General features: G+C 41.7%; 1 protein-coding gene across 11 annotated transcripts in view; it reads right to left on the reverse strand.

Moving 5' to 3' along the window:
* DNM1 (dynamin 1) overlaps window positions 1–25,309 on the reverse strand; it is a 92,826-nt gene that overhangs the window by 5,508 nt on the left and 62,009 nt on the right. For all 11 annotated transcript variants that reach the window (XM_075185110.1, XM_075185119.1, XM_075185120.1 and 8 more), the window contains 6 exons: window positions 23,651–23,764; window positions 9,454–9,563; window positions 9,125–9,236; window positions 7,587–7,757; window positions 6,497–6,738; window positions 6,121–6,336 (listed from right to left, as the gene is read on the reverse strand). In XM_075185110.1, the coding sequence (XP_075041211.1) occupies window positions 6,121–6,336; window positions 6,497–6,738; window positions 7,587–7,757; window positions 9,125–9,236; window positions 9,454–9,563; window positions 23,651–23,764 (965 nt within the window). The remainder of the gene's footprint in view (window positions 1–6,120; window positions 6,337–6,496; window positions 6,739–7,586; window positions 7,758–9,124; window positions 9,237–9,453; window positions 9,564–23,650; window positions 23,765–25,309) is intronic.

Consider the following 25,309-nt stretch of genomic DNA (forward strand, 5'->3'; position numbering starts at 1 on the left):
TAGCTAGAATCTGATTGGTTGCTATGAGCAACACCTTCACTTTTTGACTTTAGAATGCATTCAATCCACTATAGCTCTGGGAGAATCTATGCACTTCTGACGCGTGTCAACTTTATCTGAACAGCACACATACATGAACACTTATACACGTAGTCATGCTGAATCGATATAAAGCACATGCACATCCACATATACATATAAGCCCACTGCCACACATGCATACATTCACACAGTCACTAATTAAGAAGACGTGAGATAATTACACCCAGTGAGGAATAATCCCTGACTTATTCTGTTGTGGCATGAATGGGACTATAGGAGATGGAAGATATACTACAGCTGAAATGTTTAGGTAGTATACCTGTTCTCATACATCTCTATAGTAAGGCAGTTTTGTCAAACTCTATTATAAGCAAAGCTGCCGCTATCTGAAGAATGAATGACACAGTGACTGACAGGTCTTCTATCCAATAATAAGTTTGTTTTTTTCATTAGCACATCCCCCATAGCTAACGTCAAGATTTATTAATTTCAATTAAATATAATGGCTATGTATTCTCATATAAACCCACACAGATCACCCCCCAAAGAGATATCCATATAAGGGATGTTGCCTTACCAGGTCCCCTATGATATAACCATGCTAACATTAGTCAAGGGGGGACATGCTAATATTAAGAAGAAAATCAATTTAAGATTGAGCAATCAAAACCTGATGATGTCACTGTGATGTCATTGATGAGTCTAAGGGTGGATCATGAATCTCATTCTATACACAAAAGAAGTGGGGAGGAGGGAGTACAAGAACAGACACAGATATGTAAATGGTTTCTACTAGCTGTTAATTTCCTGGACCTTCAGGTGCACATAGTCAGCTAAGGACAGTGGATTCATTAGAATGTAGCCTATAAATTCACTAGGAACCAGTGCCTCATATGAATATATGGCCATGAAGTGCCTGCATTAGTTACAGGGCCCTCTGAAGAACATCTTGGGCCCCCAGGCACAGCAGAGCACCGGGGCCCCTATATATACAAAAAAAAATAAAAAATGATTATATATGTGGGCCCTGCAGCCCAGGGGGGCCCGTCGGAGGCAGGAAAAAAAAAAAACCCTGAAAAAAAAGAAGAAAATACTTACCGTGCTGTCAGCTGGCGATCCGGCTCCCTCCCTGGTCTCCTCCTCCGTCGCGCTCCGCAATGGATATCGGGCAGGGCGTGATGATGTCACACCCGACATGCACTGCGAGTGCGACGGAGGAGGAGACCAGGGAGGGAGCCGGATCGCCAGCTGACAGCACGGTAAGTATTTTCTTTTCTTTTTTTTCAGGGTTTTTTTTTTTGCTTCCTCCGACGGGCCCCCCTGGGCTGCAGGGCCCCCGGGCACCTGCCCTTTGTGCCCAATGGGAAAGACGGCCCTGATTAGTTAAACCATTGGCTTCAGTCTCATTAATACTGGTTCAGCCTTCAAAATTGCTGCCTTCACTATGGGGATTTGCTTGATATCACGAAAGTGGATGGAGTTTAATGGTGCTGTCCTGCCATGTTATTTAAATAAAGCTTGTTTGGGGTGCTGACTGAGTTAAATGTAACCTTGGTGAGAATCCAACTTTATTGACCACTGTGTGATGTTCCTGGAGGACACCGTTCTTACACATAAAACATCATGAACATTTCTGAAAACTGGTGCACATTAAAACACTGTCTATAAAATGTGATTGGGTTACAGCAGCTTTTATCTAACGTGCACCAGTTTTTATAAGTGACCCCCGTATTACCTAACACTACTCTGAGGGTACTAAGTGACTAGATCCCCATTTTAACATGGGGCATTTAAGTCGTACATACTGCAGGTCAAGGTGAACCTATAGCTTCCAGTACAGTGATGGGCGACAGGTGGCCCATAGGGATACATGCGGCCCATCGATCCTTGACCTGCAGCCCTAAGCTCCTTCTTGATTTATGACTTAATGGTGCTTTTCTCTACTTTATGCCCCGCTGGCATTTGCTCTTATTCTCTGCTTTATATTCTTCCAAGCTTCACTTATAGCCCCAGCTCTTATTATATAAGCAAAGGGGGGAGTGGGGGATTGATTGGCATGCAGTGTCTCTTTCTTTGACTAAAAGTATAATTTTAAGTTATTAGTGAGATTAAGGATAATGTCAATTTGACAGTTAGGGGGTCGGATATTCAGCCCTTGCAGTGTATCAGATTACCCATCACTACTGTGCTACTGGATTAATAAAACTACTCTTGATTAGATATTTCTACCTTGATCAGATAGATTCGATCACTTAGGGCTAGATTTACTAAGCTGCGGGTTTGAAAAAGTGGGGATGTTGCTTATAGCAACCAATGAGATTCTAGCTGTCATTTTGTGGAAAGTACTAAATAAATGAAAGCTAGAATCTGATTGGTTGCTATAGGCAACATCCCCACTTTTTTAAACCCGCAGTTTAGTAAATCTAGCCCTTAGCCTAGTTCACACTGGGGCTTTTCAGCGCTGCTGTTTGCTTATCACAGAAGAGCTTTCACATGACAGGGAAACAGCATTTCCCCTTAACTGTAATGCATACCTTCCAACATTTAGGGGTATATTTACTAAACTGCAGGTTGGATGTTGCCTATAGCAACCAATCAGAGTCTAGCTGTCATTCTGTAGAATGTACTAAATAAATGATAATTAGAATTTGATTGGTTGCTATAGGCAACAACTCCACTTTTTCAAACCCAGTTTAGTAAATATACCCCTTAGAATTACAAAATCGGGACACAATAAGCCCTGTCCTGTTCTGTACAAACTCCACCTCACACATGGGCACAATTGGGTTAAAAACGCCACCCACCGTTTGTTAAGCTCTACCTCTTGTACTGCCCACGAATCAGGATGTAACGCCAAAATTGGGACAGTTGGGAGAGCTTTAAAGATTTATGTTTAAACTGTTATATTAGAAATTCAGAACAGCCCATGTGATTGTAGCCTTAAAAGTATTATTTTTTTATGATAAGAAAACAAACGTTACATGACTGAATAGGCGGAATAACCATTTTCCAGGTTAGTACAGCCTCATCCTGTCCTGTGTTAAATTCTTAGGTTTGGAGAGACTTGGATAGGTGATGTAACCCATGACAACGTGGGCTGCGAGGGGAAGGGAGGGGAGGGGGGAAAGGGAGAGGTATATAGAATAGAGAAGATGCAATATAAAATGGGTTGGTAAGAGGAGGATGGAGTAAGCAAAGAGCACGGACAACATGACTGTACAAGGCAGCAGCATGCAATCCTGCACAAAGATGAATGGTGAATCTGGAGATTTGGGAATGAGCCACATGATCTACACAAAATACTCCCTTACTTCTTACAGACTCCATGAATCTAGTCATAGTTTAGCTGGTTGAAGAGACTACAGTTATAAATTCCATGATACGGCTATAGGACTTTCATACGGTGGGTTTGTACCCAAGCTGCTCTTAATATGACCATTTTCCATGGAAACTGGAGAATGATGAGGAGAGAGCTTAAGAACAAGGACAGTATGTTACAGCCCTCGCTCTGGTTATACCCGACAACCATAAAAACTAAAATACAAATTGCTTTATATAAAACAAGCACCAATAGTATTCACAAATCTATAAGTAACAGTTTAGAATAGCTGATAGCTTGCACTCTGCTCACTGTGGAGGCAGCCATTTTGTGGGACGGAACAATATTCCCGAGAAGGCAGCCTATCAACTCCCTAGGAACTGGTGACATCACTGAAGCTTGTGGCTCCTGTGATGCCTCCAGTACATAGTGAATTGATAGGCTGCGTTCTTAGCAATATTGTGGCTTAGTAACAAAATGGCTGCCTCCACCGGGTGTAGGTGACAAGTAACTTCTGTCATGATTTTTGTAGCTTTACATTTATAATTTTGTTAATGCTGTTCAATTTGTATTGTAGGTTTTATGACATTTTAATGTCGGTACTTCAATCAACCGTTCCCGCCTTTTGTCCTAAAAGGACAGAATTGTGAAATTTACTTCTTCTTCCCCTGTGAGGAAAGTATGCAGACATATACGGTCATGCTTGGGAACTACGGGCTGTGGTACACTGGTGTCCTGGGTTTCCTAAAGGCTTCCGCAGTGACATTGAAGTGACATTGAATGGGAAATGCTGTTTCCTTGTCACAGGGGAGCGCTCGTGACAGAGTTCTCTATTCAATGTAATGTCCGACTACGAGAGGATTTAGTAGCTTCAGAGCACCTGTATGCCAGCACCCAGGGGAAAGACATTCTAGTTTAAAGGATAACTTCTAGGTTACAATTCACAGCAGTGTTTTTAAACCAGTACTCAAATGCTACTAATTATCCAGGATTTAAGGACTGCGGGCCTACACAGAAATCAGCGTCATCACACACAATGACAGATATTGCAGTACGTTGTGTTTCCCCTTCTAGAAGATGATTTGGGCTGATGTAAAGACAAATAGAGTAAAAGTTGTTTTTTTTTACATGGTATTTTTTATAAAACATTCTTAGAATCATTGATTAAGAAGAATTCAGTCATTTAGAAGTGCCCAGTGCCAACCAGTGGCAGTCAAAGCCAAGAAAATATTATCCAATCATAAACAATACTATACCAACAATAAACCCATTTAAGTATATATAGTCCACCAAGCTGAACTTTTCAGTTTGTTTACTGTTAACTTATTGTCAATTTTTGCCAATCCTAGGGGCTTACAGTCCAATGCAGATTTCGGGCATTTCATAAGGACATGCCAGTTCTGGTCAGATCTTACTACTGCTATCCTCTCTCATAAATCAGGTCTGTTTGACCTAACAGATATCCAGTGCTCTACACTCGATGACCTCATCCACCCTATAGCTCAAAGACCTCACACACCCTATAGCTCAAAGACCTCATCCACCCTATAGCTCGAATACCTCATCCACCCTATAGCTCGAAGACCTCATCCACCCTATAGCTCAAAGACCTCATCCACCCTGTAGCTCAATGACCTCATCCATCTTATAGCTTAATGACCTCATCCATCCTATAGCTTAATGACCTCATCCACCCTATAGCTCTAAGACCTCATCCACCCTATAGCTCTAAGACCTCATCTACCCTATAGCTCTAAGACATCATCCACCCTATAGCTCAATGACCAAATCCACCCTGTAGCTTAATGACCTCATCCAACCTATAGCTCGAAGACCTCATCCACCCTATAGCCCGAATACCTCATCCACCCTATAGCTCAAAGACCTCATCCACCCTGTAGCTCGAAGACCTCATCCACCCTGTAGCTCGAAGACCTCATCCACCCTATAGCTCGATGACCTCATCCACCCTATAGCTCGATGACCTCATCCACCCTATAGCTCGAAGACCGAATCCACCCTATAGCTCGATGACCGAATCCACCCTATAGCTCGATGACCGAATCCACCCTATAGCTCGATGACCGAATCCACCCTATAGCTCGATGACCGAATCAATCCTATAGCTCGAAGACCTCATCCACCCTATAGCCCGATGACCTCATCCACTCTATAGCTCGATGAAGACAGCAGCTCCATTATATGGTCTCCTATTTAGGAAGGAATTCTATTAGCCTAGGACATAAACAATCAAGATCCTAAAAGTCTGCAGTAATTGGATTGACTTGTAATTAATAATTTGATATTATAATTCATTAGATTTACCATTTTGAAAACAGGCTAAAAAGGGACATTATAGAATTCCAAATAGCTTCTATAAGAGTCTATATTTATTAGGAGTGATTGGATGCAGATTTACAGGAGAGAATTTGAATGTAGAGTACAATAATGATACCAGGAAAATGTATTTTTACAGTGGAGTGAACAAGGAAGGTTTTAAGTGGGAAATGACAACGGCTTCAATTATTTTACCATTTTTAGTAAAACAACAAGTTGTTGTCCTGGAATAGATCTAAATTATTATAAGTTACATACCTTAAATCCTGGATGATTAGAGGACACTGAATACTCATTTGAGAACTGATCATGTAGATTTTATAATTTAGACTTTAACACATCATTTCCTGTTGCATGATTCATGTTGATATATTAGGCCTTATACCTCTGAGTAATGTTACTCTTGGATCGAACAAACTTACCTAGGGACACCAGGAGGGGCACGGTTAGGCCTAGAGGGAATCTGGGGAGGAGGACCAAATGGGTCTGGGGAAGCCCCAGGTCTGGAGGGAACAGGTGGTGCACTCCCAAGAGTGGTGCCAGGCGGTGGTGGCCCTGGAGCTGGTCCTCGTGAGCTAGGTCTGGCTGGGGGTACAGCAGGCGCTCTCCTCTGTGGAGTAGGGCTCGATGTGGGAGACCTGAATTATAACAAGGAATTAGTTATCACAGCCCAAAACTATTTGCCCTCTACTAGATCCACTGTCCAAGTCAGCAAACATAACTTTCATTGAGATCTTGGTCATCACTGTTCTTCAGGTCACTTCAACAATATTGTCATTAAATTTCGTTTTTGCTTACCTGCGCCCTGTTGGTACACCCTGAACCTGTAGCCAAGAGTCATCCACGGGTGGAGGCATGGGGGTGCTGGTGGTCGTTGTGTTGATATCCCCTATAATATGTAAGGCCTCCTTCAGGGCATGATACATGCGCAGCATCTCATCCCTGTGCTGTGCCTGTTCCATTGACTCCTCCATCAGTGTATTCTGGTCACTGCATGAATACAAGTTGGCCAGGAGCTCCGAGTGGATGAACTCCTTTGTCTGTCCCGGGAAATAAACAGAGTATGCATTATCTTCTATCTTCGGATAGAGGGCGCTGCTGAGCAACGTTTACTGATCATTCAGGTCAAGAGTAATACAAAGCTGTCTCTAGTAAGTAATGCATGTTGCATATATATATATATATATATATATATATATATCATGTGCATTATCCCGTATGGATTGCTAATCTGACAAATCTTAGAAAGACTTTTAAATAGCATATTTAGATTAAAAGGAAACAAAATAGAAACCATTATTACATTTCGAACCAATTCTTTAACACACTCTTAAACATTGTCCTAGTAATAATTTGCATATGGCGGAAGCAAACTTGTGACTTGGTCGCCTGGGGGAACCATCACCTTGGTGGAATTGCTAGCGCCTTCCTGGGACAGAGAATTGCAATTCATTTGTTTATATAGCGCCACCAATTGCACAGTGCTGTACAGGGAATATTTGTCAATCAAAATAGCTTATGGTCTAAAGAACCTAACACACACACAAGAAAGACTAGTGTTAATTTTGTCAGTAACCAATTAACCTACCAATAAGATTTTAGAGTGTGGGAGGAAACCAACGCACACGGAGGAAAACATACAAATTTCACACAGATGGTCTGGAATTGCATGGTCAGGGATTGAACTCATGACCCCAGTGCTGTCAGGCAGTAATGCTAACCACTGAGCCACCGTGCACTGCCGAGGATAGCTAAGCTGGAAGACTAAGGTTCCCACAGAGAATAGATTGGCTGCTGGACTGATGACTGATAGTAAAATGTTTGAAGTGAATACTGATAGACAACAGAAGACCTCAACATGACAAAAGTCTGTATTTATTTCACTTACATTATTGATCATGAGATGCATAATAGTTTTTGGCATTAGGTCCCGGATGGTCTTGTTGACAATGCCCATGTAGGAATCCACCAGATTACGGATGGTCTCCACCTGCCTCTCCAACTGAGGGTCCATAGAATGCATGAAGCTGTCTGAGCCGTTCTCCTCGGACTCACTAGCCTGGAAAACAAGGGTCACAAGGGTGAAGAGAGAAGACTCAGCATGGGTGGGAGCAGGCTCCTTCACAAAGGCGTCCATGGTATAGTTTGTTACCGACACTGAACCGAAAGAGCCAGGGAACCAGTGGGCAAATAAGAAATTTACCAGATAATTGATTACATGAACCAAAATTCAGTTGACATAATCAGATGAAGCAACGATCTAATTTATATTTCCAGAGACCTTCATATGTTTTTATTTTTGTCTCTCCCTTGTTCTCTGGGGTCTTTATAGTGTTAAAGAGATGTTCTGTATATTTGTATTTTACCCACTGGACAAGAATCTTCTTTTGGTGATCTGCAAGGTTTGCGGGGAAGCTCAAGTAGTAGATATGAGCAGTAGAGGAACTTTGGTGGACAATAGTTTAGATAGATCTTCAGGCTCTACCTGTGCTGGTCCGGTTCAATGTCACGTGTCATGCATGCAAAATAAACAGAACGTTAATGGAGAAAGTTCAGGAGAACCAGGAGAGAAAAAGAGGGAGAGACCCCAAATTAAAAGATCTGACCAGACTCGGAGAAAGACGAAACTAAGGATAAAAAATGATGAGGACGGCGAGGGAAGACAGTAGCCCCCCCCCCCCCACTGAAAAAAAAAATCCGGTTTAGGCCACAAGGGCCCCTTATGGGTGGAAAAGAAAGGAAAGTGAGGTTGTTAAAGAAGCAGAAGAAGAAGAATCAGGACTCCCCTGGAGCTGATTGCACAACTTACTTTATCCTTGTCCTTTGAGGTCAGTATGAGCCACAACAGAATAAAATAAAATACACAAAAGGGGACAAAATAGAAAAACACCAGAGTTAGTGGTTAAGGAGGGTTCCCTGGGCCTCAGTTTAATAATATAAAACAAGAATGGAGCTGTGTGTGGGGATCGTCGAGGACCAACCAAGGGCCTGAAACATTCAGCCACCACGGAATGTCAGCTCAGAGGGGTGTTCCGAGGCTGATAAGCTTTGTGTCCAACAACAAGTGGTGGGCACCTTTGACTTGTACGAGAGATTATGGAGAAATATAATCATATCAAGGTGCTGTATATTCCCGTTAGTAGGGAATAGTTACATGAAAACGCTGGCAAGCCTATTAATATATAATGATATATGTTAAAGTCTAAGGAGCTTGCAAGGAGGCCATAGGTCATATCCAGTTGGATAATCACTAATTTTTCATGCATGGAGCTAGCTGATAAAGAGAATGGCATATTCCCAATAAATATCCATGTCGATTTTGAAAGGTGATGTCCTTGACACCTCTTTGAAAAGAAAAGTTGACAGAAGAGTGACAACATTGACACGTAACAGATTCCATAATAGTGCATATGTCTTTGTACCTACCCCAACCCTCTCTGGGTAAACACCAGCACGTAGGAATGAGGCCTTCCAGCTATCCACCTCCTCCTGAGTCTCACAGGCCAACTCCAGCTGACGGTAGTCCTTGTAAACGTTCCTACATCCATCACAGAACCCAAGACAGGCATTTGCAATTAGGTCAAATCTTTTCTACATGCCAAATTGCCCCTCATTACCATGTATAGTTCACAAGAAAGTGGCAACTGTAAGTAATGACCTTGTTAGCTTCACCTTGTTACTAGTTAAACTCTTCCAGGTAATATATGTAATCTTTAGTAACGTGCAAGTGCTCGGATTCTCCAGCGGACACCTACCTTTGCTCGGTATTGAACAGGGCGAAGATATATTTGCTGGACATGAATCCCTTTTCAATATCCCTCAGTTTCAGGTTATCCAGGGGCAGCATGTACTTCTTTTCTTTCTCCTGTTGGGGCCGACAATGCACTTTGTTATCAACAAGGGATCGACTCCAGAATTGAATACATAACTGCAGGTCATGTTACAATGCCAGTCACATAAATCAAACTGCCTATTGTGAAAATAATCATTGCTCTATGTTTTTCTCCAGTTGTGTATATACGGAATTTTGTCTAAAACCATTGTATGTCATAGAGAACACAGCCTAGCAAACGTATGACAACAAATAACAGTACTATAGTACTAAAAAGATGTACATAAAAGGATGTAGAGTAAATAGGAGACAAAGAGGTGGAAAAGAAGAAGATGGCGGGGGGGGGGGGATATATTCCCAGGTGAGGGATATATTTCTAGGTTAAAGGGGAAGTGCTCCTCCTTTGGGTATTTTTGTCTATGTTATAACTGGATATAAACCAATATAAACACTAAGGGGTATATTATTTACTAAAACGTCTAAAAAGGAAAACTGGAGGTGTTGCCCATAGCAACCAATCAGATTCTAGCTATCATTTATGTAGCACATTCTGAAAAATAGTAGCTAGAATCTGATTGGTTGCAACGCCTTTAATTTTCCTTTTTAGACGTTTTAGTAAATCTACCCCTAAACCTGCATAGGTAAATGCCTTACCAATCAAGTATTAGCCTGCTTCAATGCTATGTGTTTGAAGTAAGAATAGGATTCAGTTTCCTACTCTCCCGGAAGGTCTAGGAGACTCTAGAATTACGCAGAGTCTTCTTAAACTCCCGACAAGAGTGGGTCATTCTTACGTCTCCTGCTTCACTTTCTAATGACATTGGTTGCCAAAATGACACCTTGACGATCATATTAATTGTCCCTTGAATTTGAATAAAAAAAACAACCATATACATGAGTATGAACAGTCTGAGGAGACTTCTACACTAATCATGGTCATCACAGATGGCAGCTGAACACTACACATGCAGATCTGGAAAAAATATTTCTGTACAGTAGAAACCCAATTAGATCAGAGCTGGTCAGCGGAAAATCTGGTCAGCTGAAGATCCCTCCTTGGTGTTTATGTGGAATAGGACGTATGGGGGAAGTGTCTGATTGTTCAGCTTGAACGATGACTTGCTGGACTACAGCTCTCATCGCGCTGTGCAATTGCTTTTATTTTGTTAACACTGCAAATGTGGAGCTGTAGTTTAATGACAGCAGACAAGCAACACCAAAAAAAAACAACGGATATTGCATGAGAGTGAAACATGACACCAGAGCCGCACAGACGTATGGAAAACTCAGTGGACAATTTCTAGCACAGCACATGTTTCCAATTATTGTTAGTGGCAAATTTCCAGGTGTTCCTGTACCACTCCTATAAGCAGTGATTCTGCAGGGATATACTGATTTTAAGCAATATATTGCACATTCTTCATTTAGATTCAGCTCCTCAGTGATGTCACTACTTCCTAGTGAAGTGATAGGTGTCACTCACCGGACTGTGAGTGCTACTTCCCGTGTATTCAGGAACCGTGGCCGTCCGCCATCCTGAGGGTCTGCGCATGTGCAGCCCTTTCAAGCCTTCAGTACCTGTTGCTTTTTATTGATTGGATGATCAGGCAACCCTCCCTATTTAAACCACCTGTGATCATTACCTGGTTGCCTGATTTTGGAGTCTCATTCCCCATGAGCCTCTGAAGGTGTTCCTGTGTTTCCTCGTGTATTCAGCTCCTGCTGATTCCTGGTTATTCTATTGTGGTTTCCAGACCACTTCAACTCTCGTGTGTTCATTGTGTCTGCACTCAGCTGATTCCTATCCGCTGCCTCCGTTGCTTCTACAGAGTTCCTGCTCACTTCAACTCTCCTGTGTTCATCGTGTCTACACCAGCTGATTCCTATCCGCTGCCTCCGTTGCTTCTACAGAGTTCCTGCTCACTTCAACTCTCCTGTGTTCATCGTGTCTGCAACCAGCTGATTCCTATCCGCTGCCTCCGTTGCTTCTACAGAGTTCCTGCTCACTTCAACTCTCCTGTGTTCATCGTGTCTGCAACCAGCTGATTCCTATCCGCTGCCTCCGTTGCTTCTACAGAGTTCCTGCTCACTTCAACTCTCCTGTGTTCATCGGGTCAGCGCTCCGCTGCTTCCATCTCTACTACTGGATATCAGACCGCCTCAACTCGCCCGTGTTCTTCATGTTTCCAGTTCCACTTACTACTGCTTCCTGAGTATTGCCTCGTTCATTCTGGTTTACCTGCCGTGCGCTGCACCAACCTGATTACCGCTTCCACCTTCCAGTGGTCTCTCCTCCTGCCGGCCTTCAGCCGTTCAGGTATCCCTGCACATCTCTCTGACAGCCTGCTCTCCTGAACCGCGGTATGCATACTTTCCATTGACTTTGCTTGTGTATTGCATATCCATCTGGACTGAGTTGTGTTCTCCTCCGGAGTCTCCTATCCACTGAGGCTATTGCTACCATTGACTTTGTTTCCTATTGCCTGGATAGTTATTGTGACTTTGTATACTTAAGCAGTGCTGCTCAGTTATCATTGTATTGTGGATATCATCGTGGGATCAAGTTCTGTGTGCCCCGTGTATACTCTGCATTACATTCATCTCCTCGTGCCCCTCCTCACATATATATTGCAGTGGTACAACTTGCTGATGCAGACCACTGACTCCTGTTCCCTGTGACACCAGTTTCAAGTATCCTCTCACATAAGCAGTGGTACAACTTGCTATACGCAGACCACTGACTTCCCTGTTACCTACCTTCACCTGGATTCCATTCCTTCACCTAGACAGCGGTACAACTTGCTATACGCAGACCGCTGACTCTCACTACCTCCTCGCTACTCCTGGACATTCCTCCTCACTATAGCAGTGGTACAACTTGCTATACGCAGACCACTGACTTTCCTCACGTTTCCTTGTCCTAGTTCCTCGTGTACAGTCATCTACTCATTACCAGTTGCTGCTAGTCATAGACTTTCCTCGAGCATTCTCTCACCATCTGCTGTTTCTCCTGTTCCGTTGTCACCCTGCTACCAGAGAACCATATTACCAACTATATTACTCTGGTAAGTCCATCATCTGGTGATATCCTGGGCAAAGACTCCTAGTGCCCGTGACAATAGGCTGCATTCACAGCTCCTTAATGATGTCACTACTTCCTAGTGAAGTGATAGGCTGCATTCTCAGCTCCTCAGTGATGTCACTACTTCCTAATGAAGTTATAGGCTGCATTCACAGCTCCTAAGTGATGTCACTACTTCCTAGTGAAGTGATAGGCTGCATTCACAGCTCCTCAGTGATGTCACTACTTCCCAGTGAAGTGATAGGCTGCATTCACAGGTCCTCAGTGATGTCACTACTTCCTAGTGAAGTGATAGGCTGCATTCACAGATCCTCAGTGATGTCACTACTTCCTAGTGAAGTGATAGGCTGCATTCTCAGCTCCTTAGTGATGTCACTACTTCCTAGTGAAGTGATAGGCTGCATTCACAGCTCCTCAATGATGTCACTACTTCCTAATGAAGTGATAGGCTGCATTCACAGCTCCTCAGTGATGTCACTACTTCCTAGTGAAGTGATAGGCTGCATTCACAGCTCCTCAGTGATGTCATTACTTCCTAATGAAGTGATAGGCTGCATACACAGCTCCTCAGTGATGTCACTACTTCCTAGTGAAGTGATAGGCTGCTTTCTCAGCTCCTCAGTGATGTCACTACTTCCTAATGAAGTGATAGGCTGCATTCACAGCTCCTCAGTGATGTCACTACTTCCTAGTGAAGTGATAGGCTGCATTCACAGCTCCTAAGTGATGTCACTACTTCCTAGTGAAGTGATAGGCTGCATTCACAGCTCCTCAGTGATGTCACTACTTCCTAGTGAAGTGATAGGCTGCATTCACAGCTCCTCAGTGATGTCACTACTTCCTAATGAAGTGATAGGCTGCATTCACAGCTCCTCAGTGATGTCACTACTTCCTAGTGAAGTGATAGGCTGCATTCACAGCTCCTCAGTGATGTCACTACTTCCTAATGAAGTGATAGGCTGCATTCACAGCTCCTTAGTGATGTCACTACTTCCTAGTGAAGTGATAGGCTGCATTCACAGCTCCTAAGTAAAGTCACTACTTCCTAGGAAGTGATAGGCTGCATTCTCAGCTCCTCAGTGATGTCACTACTTTCTAGTGAAGTGATAGGCTGCATTCACAGCTCCTCAGTGATGTCACTACTTCCTAATGAAGTGATAGGCTGCATTCACAGCTCCTTAGTGATGTCACTACTTCCTAGTGAAGTGATAGGCTGCATTCACAGCTCCTAAGTAAAGTCACTACTTCCTAGGAAGTGATAGGCTGCATTCTCAGCTCCTCAGTGATGTCACTACTTTCTAGTGAAGTGATAGGCTGCATTCACAGCTCCTCAGTGATGTCACTACTTCCTAATGAAGTGATAGGCTGCATTCACAGCTCCTCAGTGATGTCACTACTTCCTAATGAAGTGATAGGCTGCATTCACAGCTCCTCAGTGATGTCACTACTTCCTAATGAAGTGATAGGCTGCATTCACAGCTCCTCAGTGATGTCACTACTTCCTAGTGAAGTGATAGGCTGCATTCACAGCTCCTTAGTGATGTCACTACTTCCTAGTGAAGTGATAGGCTGCATTCTCAGCTCCTCAGTGATGTCACTACTTTCTAGTGAAGTGATAGGCTGCATTCACAGCTCCTCAGTGATGTCACTACTTCCTAATGAAGTGATAGGCTGCATTCACAGCTCCTCAGTGATGTCACTACTTCCTAATGAAGTGATAGGCTGCATTCACAGCTCCTCAGTGATGTCACTACTTCCTAATGAAGTGATAGGCTGCATTCACAGCTCCTCAGTGATGTCACTACTTCCTAGTGAAGTGATAGGCTGCATTCACAGCTCCTCAGTGATGTCACTACTGCCTAGTGAAGTGATAGGCTGCATTCACAGCTCCTCAGTGATGTCACTACTTCCTAGTGAAGTGATATGCTGCATTCACAGCTCCTCAGTGATATCATTACTTCCTAGTGAAGTGATAGGCTGCATTCTCAGCTCCTCAGTGATGTCACTACTTCCTAATGAAGTGATAGGCTGCATTCTCAGCTCCTCAGTGATGTCTATACTTCCTAGTGAAGTGATAGGCTGCATTCACAGATCCTCAGTGATGTCACTACTTCCTGGTGAAGTGATAGGCTGCATTCACAGCTCCTCAGTGATGTCACTACTTCCTAGTGAAGTGATAGGCTGCATTCTCAGCTCCTCAGTGATGTCACTACTTCCTAGTGAAGTGATAGGCTGCATTCACAGCTCCTAAGTGATGTCACTACTTCCTAGTGAAGTGATAGGCTGCATTCACAGCTCCTAAGTGATGTCACTACTTCCTAGTGAAGTGATAGGCTGCATTCACAGCTCCTCATTGATGTCACTACTTCCCAGTGAAGTGATAGGCTGCATTCACAGCTCCTCAGTGATGTCACTACTTCCCAGTGAAGTGATAGGCTGCATTCACAGCTCCTCAGTGATGTCATTACTTCCTAGTGAAGTGATAGGCTGCATTCTCAGCTCCTCAGTGATGTCACTACTTCCTAGTGAAGTGATAGGCTGCATTCACAGATCCTCAGTGATGTCACTACTTCCTAATGAAGTGATAGGCTGCATTCACAGATCCTCAGTGATGTCACTACTTCCTAATGAAGTGATAGGCTGCATTCACAGCTCCTCAGTGATGTCACTACTTCCTAATGAAGTGATAGGCTGCATTCACAGCTCCTCAGTGATGTCACTACTTCCTAATGAAGTGATAGGCTGCATTCACAGCTCCTCAGTGATGTCACTACTTTCTAGTGAAGTGATAGGCTGCATTCACAGCTCCTCAGTGATGTCACTACTTCCTAGTGAAGTGATAGGCTGCATTCACAGCTCCTCAGTGATGTCACTACTTTCTAGTGAAGTGATAGGCTGCATTCACAGCTCCTCAGTGATGTCACTACTTCCTAATGAAGTGATAGGCTGCATTCACAGCTACTCAGTGATGTCACTACTTCCTAGTGAAGTGATAGGCTGCATTCACAGCTCCTAAGTGATGTCACTACTTCCTAGTGAAGTGATAGGCTGCATTCACAGCTCCTAAGTGATGTCACTACTTCCTAGTGAAGTGATAGGCTGCATTCACAGCTCCTCAGTGATGTCACTACTTCCTAATGAAGTGATAGGCTGCATTCACAGCTCCTAAGTGATGTCACTACTTCCTAGTGAAGTGATAGGCTGCATTCACAGCTCCTAAGTGATGTCACTACTTCCTAGTGAAGTGATAGGCTGCATTCACAGCTCCTCATTGATGTCACTACTTCCCAGTGAAGTGATAGGCTGCATTCACAGCTCCTCAGTGATGTCACTACTTCCCAGTGAAGTGATAGGCTGCATTCACAGCTCCTCAGTGATGTCATTACTTCCTAGTGAAGTGATAGGCTGCATTCTCAGCTCCTCAGTGATGTCACTACTTCCTAGTGAAGTGATAGGCTGCATTCACAGATCCTCAGTGATGTCACTACTTCCTAATGAAGTGATAGGCTGCATTCACAGATCCTCAGTGATGTCACTACTTCCTAATGAAGTGATAGGCTGCATTCACAGCTCCTCAGTGATGTCACTACTTCCTAATGAAGTGATAGGCTGCATTCACAGCTCCTCAGTGATGTCACTACTTCCTAATGAAGTGATAGGCTGCATTCACAGCTCCTCAGTGATGTCACTACTTTCTAGTGAAGTGATAGGCTGCATTCACAGCTCCTCAGTGATGTCACTACTTCCTAGTGAAGTGATAGGCTGCATTCACAGCTCCTCAGTGATGTCACTACTTTCTAGTGAAGTGATAGGCTGCATTCACAGCTCCTCAGTGATGTCACTACTTCCTAATGAAGTGATAGGCTGCATTCACAGCTACTCAGTGATGTCACTACTTCCTAGTGAAGTGATAGGCTGCATTCACAGCTCCTAAGTGATGTCACTACTTCCTAGTGAAGTGATAGGCTGCATTCACAGCTCCTAAGTGATGTCACTACTTCCTAGTGAAGTGATAGGCTGCATTCACAGCTCCTCAGTGATGTCACTACTTCCTAATGAAGTGATAGGCTGCATTCACAGCTCCTCAGTGATGTCACTACTTCCTAGTGAAGTGATAGGCTGCATTCACAGCTCCTAAGTGATGTCACTACTTCCTAGTGAAGTGATAGGCTGCATTCACAGCTCCTCAGTGATGTCACTACTTCCTAGTGAAGTGATAGGCTGCATTCACAGCTCCTCAGTGATGTCACTACTTCCTAGTGAAGTGATAGGCTGCATTCACAGCTCCTCAGTGATGTCACTACTTCCCAGTGAAGTGATAGGCTGCATTCACAGCTCCTCAGTGATGTCACTACTTCCCAGTGAAGTGATAGGCTGCATTCACAGCTCCTCAGTGATGTCACTACTTCCTAGTGAAGTGATAGGCTGCATTCTCAGCTCCTCAGTGATGTCACTACTTCCTAGTGAAGTGATAGGCTGCATTCTCAGCTCCTCAGTGATGTCACTACTTCCTAATGAAGTGATAGGCTGCATTCACAGCTCCTCAGTGATGTCACTACTTCCTAGTGAAGTGATAGGCTGCATTCACAGCTCCTCAGTGATGTCACTACTTCCTAATGAAGTGATAGGCTGCATTCACAGCTCCTCAGTGATGTCACTACTTCCTAGTGAAGTGATAGGCTGCATTCTCAGCTCCTCAGTGATGTCACTACTTCCTAGTGAAGTGATAGGCTGCTTTCTCAGCTCCTCAGTGATGTCACTACTTCCTAATGAAGTGATAGGCTGCATTCACAGCTCCTCAGTGATGTCACTACTTCCTAATGAAGTGATAGGCTGCATTCACAGCTCCTCAGTGATGTCACTACTTCCTAGTGAAGTGATAGGCTGCATTCACAGCTCCTCAGTGATGTCACTACTTCCTAGTGAAGTGATAGGCTGCATTCACAGCTCCTCAGTGATGTCACTACTTCCTAGTGAAGTGATAGGCTGCATTCACAGATCCTCAGTGATGTCACTACTTCCTAGTGAAGTAATAGGCTGCATTCACAGCTCCTCAGTGATGTCACTACTTCCTAATGAAGTGATAGGCTGCATTCACAGCTCCTCAGTGATGTCACTACTTCCTAGTGAAGTGATAGGCTGCATTCACAGCTCCTCAGTGATGTCACTACTTCCTAATGAAGTGATAGGCTGCATTCACAGCTCCTTAGTGATGTCACTACTTCCTAATGAAGTGATAGGCTGCATTCACAGCTCCTCAGTGATGTCACTACTTCCTAATGAAGTGATAGGCTGCATTCACAGCTCCTCAGTGATGTCACTACTTCTTAGTGAAGTGATAGGCTGCATTCTCAGCTCCTCAGTGATGTCACTACTTCCTAGTGAAGTGATAGGCTGCTTTCTCAGCTCCTCAGTGATGTCACTACTTCCTAATGAAGTGATAGGCTGCATTCACAGCTCCTCAGTGATGTCACTACTTCCTAGTGAAGTGATAGGCTGCTTTCTCAGCTCCTCAGTGATGTCACTACTTCCTAATGAAGTGATAGGCTGCATTCACAGCTCCTCAGTGATGTCACTACTTCCTAGTGAAGTGATAGGCTGCATTCACAGCTCCTAAGTGATGTCACTACTTCCTAGTTAAGTGATAGGCTGCATTCACAGCTCCTCAGTGATGTCACTACTTCCTAGTGAAGTGATAGGCTGTATTCACAGCTCCTCAGTGATGTCACTACTTCCTAGTGAAGTGATAGGCTGCATTCACAGCTCCTAAGTGATGTCACTACTTCCTAGTTAAGTGATAGGCTGCATTCACAGCTCCTCAGTGATGTCACTACTTCCTAGTGAAGTGATAGGCTGCATTCACAGATCCTCAGTGATGTCACTACTTCCTAGTGAAGTGATAGGCTGCATTCACAGCTCCTCAGTGATGTCACTACTTCCTAATGAAGTGATAGGCTGCATTCACAGCTCCTCAGTGATGTCACTACTTCCTAGTGAAGTGATAGGCTGCATTCACAGCTCCTAAGTGATGTCACTACTTCCTAGTTAAGTGATAGGCTGCATTCACAGCTCCTCAGTGATGTCACTACTTCCTAGTGAAGTGATAGGCTGCATTCACAGATCCTCAGTGATGTCACTACTTCCTAGTGAAGTGATAGGCTGCATTCACAGCTCCTCAGTGATGTCACTACTTCCTAGTGAAGTGATAGGCTGCATTCACAGCTCCTCAGTGATGTCACTACTTCCTAATGAAGTGATAGGCTGCATTCACAGCTCCTCAGTGATGTCACTACTTCCTAGTGAAGTGATAGGCTGCATTCACAGCTCCTCAGTGATGTCACTACTTCCTAATGAAGTGATAGGCTGCATTCACAGCTCCTTAGTGATGTCACTACTTCCTAATGAAGTGATAGGCTGCATTCACAGCTCCTCAGTGATGTCACTACTTCCTAATGAAGTGATAGGCTGCATTCACAGCTCCTCAGTGATGTCACTACTTCCTAGTGAAGTGATAGGCTGCATTCACAGCTCCTCAGTGATGTCACTACTTCCTAGTGAAGTGATAGGCTGCATTCTCAGCTCCTCAGTGATGTCACTAATTCCTAATGAAGTGATAGGCTGCATTCACAGCTCTTCAGTGATGTCACTACTTCCTAGTGAAGTGATAGGCTGCATTCTTAGCTCCTCAGTGATGTCACTACTTCCTTATGAAGTGATAGGCTACATTCACAGCTCCTCAGTGATGTCACTACTTCCCAGTGAAGTGATAGGCTGCATTCACAGCTCCTAAGTAATGTCACTACTTCCTAGTGAAGTGATAGGCTGCATTCACAGCTCCTCAGTGATGTCACTACTTCGTAGTGAAGTGATAGGCTGCATTCACAGCTCCTCAGTGATGTCACTACTTCCTAGTGAAGTGATAGGCTGCATTCTCAGCTTCTCAGTGATGTCACTACTTCCTAGTGAAGTGATAGGCTACATTCACAGCTCCTCAGTGATGTCACTACTTCCTAATGAAGTGATAGGCTGCATTCACAGCTCCTTAGTGATGTCACTACTTCCTAATGAAGTGATAGGCTGCATTCACAGCTCCTCAGTGATGTCACTACTTCCTAGTGAAGTGATAGCCATTTATTATTGTCTGCATATCTCTTGAAAGATGAGACTTGCAGTATTATATGCTCATTTAATGAAGTATGTTGTGAAATGTAATATTTACTTTGATTAATACGATGCTTGCACTTGTGTAACATTTGCTCTAGTAACTTATTATTTTACCTCTTGAAAAAGAAGTAAGACACAACTGAAAGAAACGACATCTTGCCAAGAGTTAGGGATATATTCTCATCACGTCTTGCCAAGAGTGTGCGTGCGTGGAGTAAAAAAATCTACGCTTTTCTGGGATACATATCAGTGTTTCCCCCTTTCTTGGCTCTGCTTCTAATTTGAATACAATAGACAAAGCCATAAATAAAAATAAACTAGCCTTGGTGTATCCCAGGTTTACAGGCTTGTGGGTGCGGAGAGGGGGTTCTAAGAAAAGCTATTGGCAGTGAGGTCAGGGAGGAAATTCCACGAGGTAAAAATCCAGCTGTTACATCTGTGAGTAATTGTGGCAAAGCAGCTACAGGAACATATTAATGTGTCAGCGGATTTCAAGACCCTCTCTCTGAGCTAAAACCCAGACTGTGTCTTGCTGCGAAACGCTTTAATCATGCAAGCAACAGATGAAACTACTGATAACAATAATACAGCTGTAACATAGTGATGATATAAAGAATATAACCATAGCTATGGCTGTTAACTCGTACAAGGCCTGCCGGATTCCCTTTGCAAAGCTACAAAAATGGTTACATGCAAAAGCAGACTTTTGCAATTTAAGGCTTTTCATTTGCCGTTCAACAACATCTTCCAAAAAGAATCTACCAGACACTGGGGGCCATTTCTGATGCAAATAATAATATTATGCAATGTGTTAAGGGATGTATTATATTATGTCTGTGCGGTGCTATACTGCTGCTCACAAATTTGAGTTGCAAAATGACGTCTTTTGTGAAGGAGTCATCTATAATTCATTATACACATGAGATATTAAAATGAGCTACGGCAGGCCAATAGGAGAACCTTAGGTACAAAACACACACACACCTCCCTGATGGCGCAACATGGGGCAGATTCAATTATCCGTGATGTTTCGAGAAACGTTTATATGGTAAAAAGCTCACTTTTGCTCACGTCTCTATTGTTCGCGAACAAAAGTGAGCGGATATTTCACGAAAAAATAATTGTCGCTAAGGGGGGTATTCAATTGACGGCGGGATCGCCGAAAATCCCGCGCTCAAAGAATATTACCGTTAATACGGTAATTACTCGCTGGATCTCAGCTCGCAGCTCCCTGAGCTGCGAGCTGAAATTTAGCGAGTAAATTATCGTATTAACGTTTTTTCCGCGCAGGATTACCGTATTAACGGTAATATTCTTTGAGCGCGGGATTTTCGGCGATCCCGCCATCAATTGAATACCCCCCTGAGAGTCTCACGGTCGTTCTGGGACACTATGTGGGAATTCTTTTTACAATGAAATCCGCCTCTTTATGTCCAATAAATTTATTAAATTTTCATCCTCAAAATTATATCTCATAAAAACCATTGTAATAAAACAAATATTCAAATTAGTAGGCTGTTCTCGCAGCTCAACCAGGGGGGAGTGAGCACTCGAAATAGACAGACAAACAAACAAAGAAAAAAGATGATTGGTGAAAGCAGTCTAAAAATCAAATAATCACCAACGCACATAAATATAATAAAATTAATACATATATTAATAAGCCTTAAACAGCTATAAAATGATATTCAATATCCTGAATAATGTTCACTTGATGTCATAAACTCTACCATTAGTTGGGACTACACATAAACAACTTCCTGTGGGATCAGAATTAAAAAAATTTTCCATTTCTGACCCCTCGGGTCAAAAAATAATACTTTAGAATTGTCTACCTAATAATACTGTCTACATTAGAATTGTCTACCTAATAATACTGTCTACATTAGAATTATCTACCTAATAATACTGTCTACATTAGGATTGTCTACCTAATAATATTGTCTACATTAGAATTGTCTACCTAATAATACTGTCTACATTAGAATTGTCTACCTAATAATACTGTCTACATTAGAATTGTCTACCTAATAATATTGTCTACATTAGAATTGTCTACCTAATAATATTGTCTACATTAGAATTGTCTACCTAATAATACTGTCTACATTAGAATTGTCTACCTAATAATACTGTCTACATTAGAATTGTCTACCTAATAATACTGTCTACATTAGAATTGTCTACCTAATAATATTGTCTACATTAGAATTATCTACCTAATAATACTGTCTACATTAGAATTGTCTACCTAATAATATTGTCTACATTAGAATTGTCTACCTAATAATACTGTCTACATTAGAATTGTCTACCTAATAATATTGTCTACATTAGAATTGTCTACCTAATAATACTGTCTACATTAGAATTGTCTACCTAATAATACTGTCTACATTAGAATTGTCTACCTAATAATATTGTCTACATTAGAATTATCTACCTAATAATACTGTCTACATTAGAATTGTCTACCTAATAATACTGTCTACATTAGAATTATCTACCTAATAATACTGTCTACATTAGAATTATTTACCTAATAATACTGTCTACATTAGAATTGCCTACCTAATAATACTGTCTACATTAGAATTGTCTACCTAATAATATTGTCTACATTAGAATTGTCTTAGAATTGCCTACCTAATAATACTGTCTACATTAGAATTGTCTACCTAATAATACTGTCTACACTAGAATTGGCTACCTAATAATACTGTCTACATTAGAATTGTCTACCTAATAATACTGTCTACATTAGAATTGTTAACCTAATAATACTGTCTACATTAGAATTGTCTACCTAATAATACTGTCTACATTAGAATTGTTGACCTAATAATACTGTCTACATTAGAATTGTCTACCTAATAATACTGTCTATATTAGAATTATCTACCTAATAATACTGTCTACATTAGAATTGTCTACCTAATAATACTGTCTACATTAGAATTGTCTACCTAATAATACTGCCTATATTAGAATTGTCTACCTATTAATACTGTCTACATTAGAATTGTCTACCTAATAATACTGCCTATATTAGAATTGTCTACCTAGTAATACTGTCTACATTAGAATTGTCTACCTAATAATACTGTCTACATTAGAATTGTCTACCTAATAATACTGTCTACATTAGAATTGCCTACCTAATAATATTGTCTACATTAGAATTATCTACCTAATAATACTGTCTACATTAGAATTGTCTACCTAATAATACTGTCTACATTAGAACTGTCTACCTAATAATACTGTCTACATTAGAATTGTCTACCTAATAATATTGTCTACATTAGAATTATCTACCTAATAATACTGTCTACATTAGAATTGTCTACCTAATAATACTGTCTACATTAGAATTATCTACCTAATAATACTGTCTACATTAGAATTATTTACCTAATAATACTGTCTACATTAGAATTATTTACCTAATAATACTGCCTATATTAGAATTGTCTACCTACTAATACTGTCTACATTAGAATTGTCTACCTAATAATACTGCCTATATTAGAATTGTGTACCTAGTAATACTGTCTACATTAGAATTGTTGACCTGATAATAATGTCGATGTTATTATTGTTGACTTTCCAACCCTGTTTATATTCTGGTGTCGACCATATAATGTCAATCATGTAACTATCGAACATATGTAGCACACCTACCGAGAATATTCTGTTACAAAATATCTTTATACTTACCCCAGACTAAACAAAACTTAAGATGGACTTTGCAATCCCATCCTCTTAAGAGCTACAGAGATTCAAGTTTTATGGGTAATTGTATTTTTTTTTAATTCTCTTTTTCACAAAAAATGTAATTTTATTGCAAATGGTGAAGGCTGGATGTACATACCTCATCATCTTTGTACCAGGATAGGTTCTCTGCAGTTAGGACAAACCAGTACTCCTTTGAGCCTCCTTTCATTATACCAATGTTGTTGATGGTCAACCATCCCTTTCGGATGACCTGTTTAACAAAAGGCGACCATGTTACTGGTGGTGAGACAGTGATACCTCATACGCTCAGATTCTGCCTTTACTGCTCCCTCATATCGGGTATTACAGATTACTGTGGCTTTCCTAAGGATCTCTATCACCTTACACTCCACATGCATTAAACATGTTAAGGCAACACTGCAGATTTAACACTGCAATTAAACAATAAAACAAGCTGAAAACAATATCTCACAGGGGAGAAAATTATAGCAAACTGTAAATTAGTTTTTGGTTTTTTTTAACTATTTATGTCCTCTCTCGCCATACAGGTAATGGACACCATTTTGTTTCACTGTAAGAGTTAAAACAAATGTGCAATGCTAATATATTGACCAAGGACAGTAAGTTAATGAGTTCTATTTACAAATTTTATATTTTTTAGTAAATACTTCCTGCTATTACGTAACTTACTGACTGGAATAATTTATTCTGGCACAATTTCAATATTTTAGCCACTGTGTAAAGATAACAAATGTGAATTCACTGACTATTTTAGTAGTTTTTTTTTCATTGCACCTAATTGGGCAATGACATTTCACCATATGGTAGACAAGAGAGGTATAAAATGGGCCAGTGGCTCCATGGTTCTTAACATCACACTATTATGAGGCCACATAAGGAAAAGCTATGCATGAGAGATGAGGGGGTCATAACACTGTTTGTGTGAAGGAATGTGAAGAGCCGTGATTAGGAGATACATGCACACCACACGTCAAAGATACATGCAGACCCATACACAGCACAAGAGCAAAACGTCGGCCATCTTGTTTAGTGCCAGGACAGACCAAGTGATGAAACGCAAACAAACACCTCATCTGTTAGAAGAGGCAACAAACGGATGATTCTGCTTTGTCACTAAACAGTAAATCCTGCCAAACCCAGAGATCTCACATCAGTAATCTGAGCACTACTCATTTCCAGCAAAGCAGATAGGATGGATGGAATTGCAGTCTGTGAGGTATTCTACTCCAGACCTTTCATAGCTTTATATTGCAATCTAGCTCTTCGTACGACAGGGCCCGATGTTAATCCTAATCCTTTAGGGTTCTCCATATTAAAAAGGCTAAATATAACACGTTACTAGCAGCTGGTAACATTACGAAAAGTGCAACGTATTTCAAACGCTTTCTGTTCTATAGATTGTGCCGCAATTCTTTTTTTTTTTACCTCACAACCACTATAGTCACTCATTTCGTTTTGAATAAAAAATTCCTTAACTAATGTTAATTTTCAGTCACAAATTTGATAAACTATCAATACACTGAATATCCTCTCGAGATTCAATTTAACAGCTATTTAGGGATAGCGGTATTCCTGTCAAAATGTTATGAGCACTGGCTAGCGAACCTGGCAGCCATTTTGACTGACTGCTTTCACATGCTGCCAAGTAATAGTGGGGGACTTCTTAAAAAGAATTCATATTTACTGTATGTGTAAATTATATTGTTACTAACATTATTTTCTAACTCTTTCTCAATAATTCATAGCTTCTTCAGACCATTACTACTAGGTCTGG

This window comes from Mixophyes fleayi, chromosome 9, assembly GCF_038048845.1.
Source record: "Mixophyes fleayi isolate aMixFle1 chromosome 9, aMixFle1.hap1, whole genome shotgun sequence".
Lineage (NCBI taxonomy): Eukaryota > Metazoa > Chordata > Amphibia > Anura > Limnodynastidae > Mixophyes > Mixophyes fleayi.